This window comes from Mercenaria mercenaria, chromosome 1 (assembly GCF_021730395.1).
Source record: "Mercenaria mercenaria strain notata chromosome 1, MADL_Memer_1, whole genome shotgun sequence".
Taxonomy (NCBI): Eukaryota; Metazoa; Mollusca; class Bivalvia; order Venerida; family Veneridae; genus Mercenaria; species Mercenaria mercenaria.
In genome coordinates this window covers 27384377-27394942 of record NC_069361.1, presented here as the reverse complement: position 1 = coordinate 27394942, position 10566 = coordinate 27384377, and the positions used below count along the sequence as shown (strand labels likewise).

The 10566-nt window shown below is 37.5% G+C and overlaps 1 protein-coding gene across 2 annotated transcripts; it reads left to right on the top strand.

Moving 5' to 3' along the window:
• The first annotated feature begins 3727 nt into the window (after window positions 1-3727).
• LOC123543007 (uncharacterized) lies at window positions 3728-10300 on the top strand. 2 transcript variants are annotated; one of them, XM_053542896.1, is made up of 4 exons: window positions 3728-3814; window positions 4174-4799; window positions 6652-6845; window positions 7271-10300. In XM_053542896.1, exons 2-4 carry the CDS (start codon window positions 4187-4189, stop codon window positions 7418-7420), a joined length of 957 nt encoding a protein of 318 aa, XP_053398871.1. In that variant the 5' UTR covers window positions 3728-3814; window positions 4174-4186; the 3' UTR covers window positions 7421-10300. The 2 variants fall into 2 exon arrangements, with proteins under 2 accessions (XP_053398871.1, XP_045185003.2); XM_045329068.2 differs by lacking the exon at window positions 3728-3814 and having other exon boundaries at window positions 4012-4799.
• The last annotated feature ends 266 nt before the right edge of the window (window positions 10301-10566 follow it).

Below are 10566 nucleotides of genomic sequence, written 5' to 3'. Positions count from 1 at the left end.
TTTTTGACTACATTGAACTTATTAGGAATATTCTCTCGGAAGATTCTCCAAGTGAAGCAAGCATTTCATTGTAAATTTATATATTTATACCTGGTGTCGTACTCTTCCTCCAGTAATCAGAGAGTAATCAAAAGTAACCATGATTACAGGCAGAAAATTCACTGTAATTGATTACATTACATTACATGTAACCAGATTGAGGTAAGTAATCAAATACATTTGAATACTTGTATTTGAGTAATCAATTACAGGTGATTACAATTACTGTATTCGATTTCCCCAAGTCTGGTGAACACCCACCCCCCCGAATTTGGTGCCCAAATTGAATGATCGACCAGTCCATTTTAGAAATTTAGCAGGGTAAGGGTTAATGGAAACATAACATAGCTCGGTGGTGAAGACAAAGGCAATAATATTCCTCAGTTTATCAATTCAGTTAACTTGTGCTGATTTTATTAACAGGTATTTCTTGATTCTAAAGACTGCTCTGTACCAGTTGGCATTTCGTAATTTATCTTTAATACTGACCACTTGTAAAAAAAAAAAAAGACCATTATTACCTCATTTGAGCAGGAAGTGCCCCGGGTGAGCTACGTGGTTTTTTGTCCGTCTGTCCAGCCACACTTTTCTTCAAACAACATCTCGGAAACCATTAGTGGCAGTTGATGAAACTTGGCCTCAACGTTCCATGTCTAGTCCTCTTCCAAAAGTATTCAAAGAATTTCCATACCATGCAGAATTCTGGTTTCAGTGGCAACCAAAAAAAAAGAAAAAAAAGAAAACTTCTCCGTAACTGCAAGGACCAGAGCTTAGATATTTAATATGTAACATTGTCTAATGCTGTACCAAGATTGTTCAAATCTCGCCACTAAGATCAAAATTGGCAACGCCCTGGAGCTCACACGTTTTATACAGATCTTGAGCTGTATAAGGAAAGATTTAAAATCTGCTTCTTTATAGATAAGAAAATCTTGTCTAAAACCTCGAGCCCTTGAGCTTAGCTATTTGGTTTGTAAAATTGTAGTGGTCCTCTACCAAGTTTTTTTTTTTCAAATCGTGTCCCTGTGGTCAAAATTGGCCCAACACATGGAGGTCACTTCTTTTACATTGACTTCAATAGAAACAAAATCTTGTCTAAAACTTTGGCCTAAAGATGAGGTACTTGGCATAAACCATTGTGTAGACGTCCTCTAACAAGGGATCAATGTGTCAACATGAGTCAGGTGTTCTTGGCCCTTTTGTTTTACGCTCGACTATACGATATATATGGAGAGCTATCCTACGTCCAGCGTCCGCGTCCGTTCTGTGTCCACACCTTGGTTAAAGTTTTGATGCACTTTCTCTTTATATCTGGAATTAATAGTAGATGGATTTTCTTCAAACATAAATAGTTATTCCTTATCATCACTCACATCATATGGCACAAGGGCCATAACTCTGGACCCAATATGTTATGATATGAATTAATGCCCCCTTTTTACCAAAAATTTCGAGTTTATTTACCTCTCCGCGGACTAATGGGTTTTTGAGATTATCGTCAACTCGCAGAAAGGAAATTGTTTAAAAATTATACTAACTTACACGGGTGGTAAACGCGCAACCCAATTCCCGCCGGGAATACGCTTAAAATGGGTTGCGCGACTTCCGGTGCTTGTGTTGCGCGTAAAAATAGACGAAATTGAGAAATGTGAAGTCATGATTTTGCTTCGTATGAGACAAGAATATTTTTTCTCGAAAAAAGGAAAATGCTATTCGACACAAATATGATGATATATCGTATATATAAAATATCTGGTTTGTAATTTATGATTCGGCTCTATTACCACAAAAACTCTGGCGACACGAAGTGTGAAAAAAGTATGAAATCAACAAAAATGGAAGTTTCTGACCTCATATACCTAATCTGAGGACATCTGATGCTTTTTATGATAACTCAACTGTTATATAGTAACGAATATCAAAATTATTTGCTTCAAATCCTGCTTACAGGGACATAATTGACAAAAAAATCATCGGGAATGGGGTTGCGCATCGGGAATGGAGTTGCTCGTATACATCATAATGTATATAATGTATACGCGCAACTCCATTACCAGGGCGCAACCCTATTCCCGATTGTTTTTTTGCCAATCTTTCCTCCTAAAGCAACATTTCGTTCAAGTGTATGTAATATTCATGACTGTTATACACGTGTTTGATCATTAGAAGCGTCACATTTCCAGAAAGAAGGCACAAGTTAGAAAATTTGCATTTTTATGATTCCAAACTTTTCTGACAGACCGAGCCAGCAGAGTTTTCATGATATCAGGGCTGATTCTTAAATTAATAATTTCGCACTTCAAACATATGATCTTTATTCATTTTTGTGTCGAATAGCATTTTGCTTTTTTTCGAAAACACTCATAAATGTGTCATTATTTACAAAAACAAAAACCCACCTACCTCGATTTTGTATATATTGATGCGCAACACCAGCACCGGAAGTCGCGCAACCCATTTTAAGCGTATTCCCAATGGGAATAGGATTGCGCGTTTACCACCCGTGACTTAGGCCACAGCGTCTGACCTCGGAAACTATGGCACAGGAACTAGATCTCGTAAACTACTATTAAAATCACGGAAAGTGTGGTGTGGTTTGAGAACAGGAAAAATGCGGTCTAGGAACTACGTCTGAAACTCCATAAAATGGTTTCTGGGAACTACAACCGAAATGTCTGGAAATGTTGTCGAAACTGCTACTTATAATTGAAACTAGAATCTACTATTAATTAAACGAATTAAACGTGTAGGAACAAAATAGAAAAAGTGGAAACTCCACAGGTCGCCCAACACAACAAAAACGAAAATGTTGCAGGACGGTAGTTAGCACCAGTGCCGTAGCCAGACACAAATTTTAACCGAGGCAAACTAGGGGCGCCCGGGGGCATGCCAGCCATTCCAACCCCCGCCTAAATTTTTCCCCCAGGACATCTCTGGTGCGTTCTGGAGCACTCTCAGACTGTGTAATATCAAAGTAAAAATCGTCCTTTTAGCCCTATTTCTCACAGTCACTTTCATATTTTAAGAAAAAAATATATAACAAGAAAACCATCAGTAAAGACATACAGCAACATGCTATTTATCAGGTTACTAGTAGTTAAATAGTTTATTAGTTTATCACCCGAGAGGGCGTAGGTACGGGAGGGGGGGGCTCTGTCCGTGATGGGGGGTGGGGTCGAGGTCAGGGGTTTCCCCATAAAACGTTTTGAAATTTCAACACTTCCCGGCCCTGGATCTGGGCCTGGCCAGGCTATCAATAGGACTGCTAGGATTTCTGCCTCACCTTGCCTCAATGATGTCATGAGGCAAATCATATTCTGATATATTCTAATGGTGTTAATATACTTTTTTGAACTTCTATAACTGAATTTTCATGAGTGTGATAGGCCTGCTTTTTACTCCTTTTTTATTTTTGGCTCCTCAAATTTTAACCGAGGCAACTGCCTCGGTTTGCCTCAGTGTGGCTACGGCGCTGAGCACCGAGGTTGAGCAGAACATGCTATAAGTAGCCTACAAAAAAAATAAAAATGCGACCCCTCCAACTATGATTTCTGGACCGCCCCTGGTGCCCATCACCATATTTGGCAGTATTATTTCTGTAGTTCTAAATATAACCATTAGGAAAATCCCTACGAGCAGCGCGCGCCGAAACAAGTTACGACACGCTAATTTAATTGGTTGACTATTCTTACCCGTCCAATCAGAATATAGTTTCTTGCATGACATTGTAAATATTTACAGTCTTGCACGAGGTGTTGAAAATAGCGGCGTGAAGGTCAGGACAATTTAAATTATTTTATTATTGTATAGTTCCAATATATAACTCAAATTATATAATTTTCTGATACAATTTCACAAGAAGGTTGCTTATAGGTCGTCATAAAGCCAATGAATAAATCTCCATTTTTTATAAATATCTCGTACTTTGATAACGTCATCCAAGATTAGGCAATACTACAGTTTAGATTATGTTACCAGATTACATTTGCTACATGCGGATTAAATTAGATAATCAACGCCGTTCAATTTTTGCGGACTGAAGTCGCAATTACAGTAATTTTATCATTCGGTGTAAAATAATACCGATGAAGTATTTAGATGTATAAAAAGTGTTCATATATTATTATTTGTTAGACAATGAGCCGAGATGATGCAACAGCACGAAGAACCTAAAGAGCTCAAAACGAGAACCGGTGTGGAAAACGACGGTAACGTTTCCCGTGAGCCGGATTCGACGCCATCAACTCCAGCCGCCCAGAACCGGTTCCCGTTGGCTAGAACCGGTAGAGACAGCGGCTATGGAACGGACTACTCGCCGTCACCGTCATCCGTTACGTCAACCAGACATTTTGTTTTCAATGACGAAATCATCGCCGGTAGAAATATTTCAACCGATAATGTTTCTGAAATGCTGTCTGAGCGGCTACAAACCATTCAGCTCGGGTCAAGGGAAAATGGAACTGTTGACGGTAATCTTAAGTCAATGGATATGACTGAGACCGATGAAATCGATGAGGAGGTTATGAATATCAATGCAAATAATAGTGCTTCTTGTAATTTCGGACTTTACGATGTCGAAAGGATAGAAAGACCTAGTGCGCCATTCCCAGACCCGGACACTTTTGTAGGTGCTGGAAGTGGGACTGGCCACAGATGGGATAGTAGCCTTGCAAGTCGCACAGTGGTGAGACCTTTATCCAGAATCGGATATCGCACTAATACTACAGGCACTGTAGATGTTCAGCAATTTCCCAACAATGGTGAGTCTTTTGAGGGCTTTTTTTTTTTTTGTTTTTGTTTTTGTAATATCATTTTTTGAAGTTTATGCGAAGGAAGTAATTAGCAAGTTTAGAAACCATTATACAAATTTAATATATCCGGAAGGGGCATTGTATTTTATGATGATTTTCGAAAGTTGAAGTAAGTTGTCACGAGGAATATTATCTTAAATCACGGAAAAAAGATAATCATTCACTTAATGGCTTAAGTGTATTGCTACTGTATACATATACTATATATAGAGAAAAACGTGCGTCTTTGTTATAAAGGATTACGCAGTTTATCATGTTGACATACTGACACAGATTTTCCCAAAGCAAATAAATATGGTTTTCCGCATTAAGATGATTTCATAAAGTTCAAAACACTCTAGATAAGATCAAATAATTGATAGTAAAACGCATAGACTAACATGTAGTAATTTAATTTTAAGTATTCAGGAAATACAACATGTACCTCTACTCGTATGACACGTTCACAGTTCATTTATATAAGATTGACATCAGAGCCCAGTTCACTACGATAGTCAGTGATTTTTTACTTACTAGTATCTCGTGCTTAAGGCTGCTGACTTCAAATCACTCCCCACTCGGCAATCTCTGGGATCGAACCCTCTTCCTCTTTGTCTGACTAGGAAACCATCCAGCTGCCTTGCAGAGGGTGGTGGTTCTACCCAAGTACCCGCTTGCGCCCAGAATAATGCCTAAAGAGCGCATATAGCTCCTAGTCTTCCTCGACTTTGAAGGCTGGAAAGTCGCCATATGACCTGCATTGTGTCGGTATCACAACTCACGTTGGCACTGTTATGTTATTGACGGTAAATAATAAGAGTAAATTCTGTCAAAGATGGTACCATTTATTTACAAATTATGAAGCGGAGTTTGGTTCATTGTTGAAAGATTTCGTGCTCTTGACATGCTATTTTATGTTTTTATGCCATCCTTCGAATGGAGGTATATTGTTTTGCTCATTGTCGGACGGTCTGTATGTCGGTTCGTTGAGCGGTACTAGAGAATGTGTGGTCTCGCATTGGTCAAACTTCATAGGACGATTGTCTATGGCCAGTATATGAGGCTAATTGATTACAAATCAATGGCACAGTGACCTTGAGACTGAAAACGGTTTCCGTTCAGTAACTTAAGAACACTATGGATACAATCGTCAAACTTGATACAATTAGGATGATTGCCTGTGATCAGAAGTTGACCACAATTGTGTTTTGGATTTGATAGATGAAAGGTCTAGGTCACAGTGACCATTAGACCGACAACAGTTCCGGTTCAATAATCCAGGAAATTTATGGCTGTTAATCTTCATATGATGATTGCATGTAGCCAGTTAAATGACTCCATTTGATTTTCGAGGTCATTTGGTCTAAGTTCAAGGTCATAACATACAAAATAGTAGGTCAAATGTCACATTGACATCTAGGTTGAAACTTACTTCCACTCAGTAATCAAAGAAGGCTACAGTATTGGTTGTCAATCTTCATATCATGATTGCCTGTAGTTAGTAGATGCGTCCTGTTGTTTTTGTGGCCATTTGGTCAAATTTCAATACCATAGCATACAGAGCATCATGTGTGTGTGTGTGTGTGCGTGCGTGCGTGTGTGGGGGGGGGGGGGAGAGAAGCGCGGGTGGGGTGGGAGCGTATGTGTTTTACAAACAGTTCTTGTTTGTAGTAATAACTTCAAGACGACTGTTAGACTTAACGGCACCAGTAAACCATATTTATGCAAATTAAACGTATGTCTGTTTTCTTTTATTATACAGGACATGTAAGTACATTTAAACAAACACGCGTACTGTATCGTATTGTTCTGTGATCCGCAGATGCATCTCCGATGTCAACAGTCCAAACTGCAAGACAGCAGAATCAATCACAAATTGAACATCTGACACATGACCGTTCTTATTCACTCCCAAATGTCCAAGTTCTACAAGAGGAATCGTGTGAGCAGGCGGTTGGAAGACAACTTCGTCGTCTTAGCGACGAGTTCTTTCACTTTCATTGTCACAGACGACGGGTAAGTTACCTTTTCTATATTGCAGGGACACTGGTGTTTTAATACTACTTTTTGCTAAAATAAGAAATGTTGTTATTGTTTTTGTTTATCATTATTGCCGTTGCTGGTTCTGCCCACTGGCACCAGACCAGTAGAAAATGATGGTTTTAGGAGAGACATATACTATTAAAATGGGTTAGTGCATTTTCCCGTTCATGGCCATGGTTCTTACAGTATACGTAGGAGTATGGTATAACATGCACTGTAGCATTTTCTGGTGCCAGTGGTTAAAGAACTTAAGAAGATATTCTTGGCTCTAGATTTAGCGTCAACCGCGGCGGAATGTTTACATGTTGTTGGAATTCGATGAAATATGAATGAGCGCTAAATAAGCTGTTCTCTAAGTGGCCTGAAGAAGTCTCTATCATCGGGTTTTTGTATTTCAGCGGCGTGCGCTGTCTGTAGAGTCCTCTCCGTTTCCTCTGAGAGTGAACATTGATATTTATGCTGGTACAGCCTTTCCAGACGGAAGGACAGACCACGACGCAGAGGACACTGAAGAGGAAGCAAATAGCCGACAGTCTGAGGGACAGTAAAGTTGTGCAGTGATTGGAATAGAAAAATATGATATAGAACGTAATTTGGACCATGTCAGAAAACTGTTGTGTGATATTTTGCAGTTTGAAAGATAGAATGGCATTAAGTTTCTTTTTTTTTTTTTTCACATACATGTACATTTTTACGGTTTTGCATTGTCATCCTATATTCTGGCAAATATGAACAGATGTGTTTTGTCCTTTAAACGGCATGGAGAAATCAACGACGGTGCAGCTCTACTGACTTTATGCAAATTCACGATGAATTCAGTCAACACATTGTCGTTTACATTTCTGTTCCTAAGTGCAATAATGTCATCAGTTTTTTTTTATACAGAACTGTTTTCTACAGATGCATTATATGAACAAAAACGTTTTAGACAGGTTTAAACAGACCGTCTGGGTGTGCGAGGTTATGCATTTCATCAAAAATGAAATATTTTCTCCTAAGGAGCATAGACTTTATTTGAGTTTGCATATGAGTAAATATATTGTACGTACCTCATATTAATTTGAAGTTGTAAGAAAGTAATTATTGAGTCGGTTGAAAAGCTCTCCAGTCGGTTACGAAACGGTGGCCGACTCAAAATAAATCTTATTTATGTACTCGTTTGATAAGAAATCTGTCCGAGTCATCCCACAAGATGATCGATCGTTGCCTGATATTATAAAAAATATAAATATAAACCAAAGTACATTTGTACAAGCACAAGATGTTCAAATTGATATACATGTTTGTATCTTTTTTAAAGTTGATTTAAATTTAGCATTAAATGCTTTTTAGCTCACCTGAGAACAAAGTGTTCAATGTGAGCTGTTTTGATCGCCCTTTGTCCGGCGTTCCGTCATCGTCCGCCATTGAAAACAATTTGGCTTTGTCAGTCTAGTTTTCTCTGTAAAAAATTGGTACGATTCCAAATTGGATGGATAATCTGAGGTCAAAAACTAGTCACAAGTTCAAATCATAAAATGAATCTAGTCAGTAGTATCTTTAGAGCCTTACTTCTGCTTTATCTATAAATTAGCTTTAAAGAAATCTAGGCCAAATTAGAAACTAGATCATCTAGGGTAATATGTATAGGTTAATAAATGGGAGAGCGGTGCCTTTGAGTGATAATGGCCCTGGCAAGGTGATAATAGCCCGAGGGCTTGCTCTCCCATGTATTTACCTGTTTATTACATGTTTACCTATAATATAGTAAGAAATGGTTTTTTTTGTGTCATTTTTATGGGTACTTGCATCTTCTGGCACAATAAATTTCAGCTTTTCAGTTTCTATATTATTTGTATAAGAGTCTATTTACTGTATAAAATCAAATACCTGGATAGTTGTACTTTCTTGCTTATTGCATAATTTAGGGATAAAATACGATATTTCACGAAGAATACACGATGTTACGCTCAAGATGATAAAATAAAACGGAAATATTCGCTGTTTTACCTCCACGAAACGCCATGACGTCATTTCTGTTTACAGACGTTAATTTCCCGCGCTAACGCCAGGGCCATTATCGATAATGGCCCCGGGGCTTATTATGATAATGTGATAATGCATGACGCAATGCGATAATGGGAGAATTTTCAACACAAATTTGTTACTATTTATAGGTACTCATGTAATAATAACCTTTATCATGCTGGACACGATTGATTCTGCCTTTGCGACCAGTGTAGATCATGATCTGCACTGTTCGCTATTTAGTCCGTATCTTTTTGGTAAGCATCCCTTTTAGCAGCTAATGGTACTGTGCAAACTGAAAGATGGACAAGTTCATTATAGAAATTTAGCAGGGTAAGGGTTAATGAACTGATGTAAGACATTAGTGGTCCTCTCACGCTTATAAATGGCGCTACAGAGTGCAGGTTTCATCTTGAAAATAACAGATTTCGCCCAGCTGATCACAAAAAAAAATCTTAATTGTTTTGTTATATTTTGAAATTTACTGACTCGATAGGTATTTATTTGACCGATTTTGTAATTTCATTGATGACGAAACTACATGCATTATTGTTAAGTGTTGTTAATATTATTACAAATGTTCTTTTTCTGTACATTCCAAATTTCTTAAAAAACGTGGGGGTGGGGGAATTGTTAAAAATGTCTTACATTGCAAACATTAGAATGTAGGGGTACTGTTTTGATGAGTCTAAAATAGAATATACCTGAAAAATATGTCATAGTCTAGGAGCTAGTCTTCATATTTTACATGATGATACTCGTATAAGGGTAAGTTTGCTTTTGGATACAAAAGTCAGGAGAGTGCCATTCTAGATCCTCTTTAAGTTTGTCATGCTGGACAGCTGTAATTATATTCCTGTCTGTTGTAAATACGCCTTATTTATTATACTGACTATGCAGTTATGATTTGATTAATGTTCAAAAATGTAATTTGTAAGTAGATGATGTGTTCGTTACCGTATACAAGATTGAATGTATGTTTCATCCCATAAGTAGTGTAGTTCGATCTCAGTTCCGCTGTCGGAATTATCAGTTTCAAACATAATGTACAAATGAAGAAGAGAGTTTCTAAACAAAGGCAAAATGGCGACAATCAATTTATTATAACTATTGTTGCACCGATGTTATAAGCGGCATTGTATTTTTTTTTAATTTAAATGATTTACTGAAACAGTCAATTTATTTTTAAATGAATTCAGGCTTTTTTCGTAAAATATTATTTTATGAACAAAGTATTGTCAATTCTAGATATACGTGTAGCCAATGTTGTTCATACTTTTGTACCCGTGTGAACTTACTGTTCAGTCTAATTGTACATTTTTATATTAATGACTTAAAACTTTCTGAGTATTTGTTTTTGTTCTTGTTGACATTATTGTATGTTTATTGAAATTACGTCATAATAAAACCTTTTCACTGGTTGTGTCATTTTTTAGTTGATGATTTGACTTCTTAAACACCTTTTTACATAAAATGTAACATTTTGAATGGTACAGCATGTTATCAAATCGCTATACATTCACATTTAACTGACTAATTTTGGTGATATCATTTTTGGCAGCATGTCAGTATAGCCAGTTGTGACTCATTCCTGACAATTTCCCCATGCAGCGTTGGTATACTTTTTTAAGTCGGTCAAAGTTAACACAGCGATTTTCTTACGATTCTCCCAGGCGAACGAATATAG

What these genes read in the sequence shown, in the direction of transcription:
- LOC123543007 (XM_053542896.1), top strand. Translation starts at nt 4,187, where the DNA reads ATGATGCAACAGCACGAAGAACCTAAAGAGCTCAAAACGAGAACCGGT. An exon ending in TCAGCAATTTCCCAACAATG is followed by an intron (nt 4,800 to 6,651) that starts GTGAGTCTTTTG and finishes TGTGATCCGCAG; the next exon opens with ATGCATCTCCGATGTCAACA. An exon ending in TTCATTGTCACAGACGACGG is followed by an intron (nt 6,846 to 7,270) that starts GTAAGTTACCTT and finishes TTTGTATTTCAG; the next exon opens with CGGCGTGCGCTGTCTGTAGA.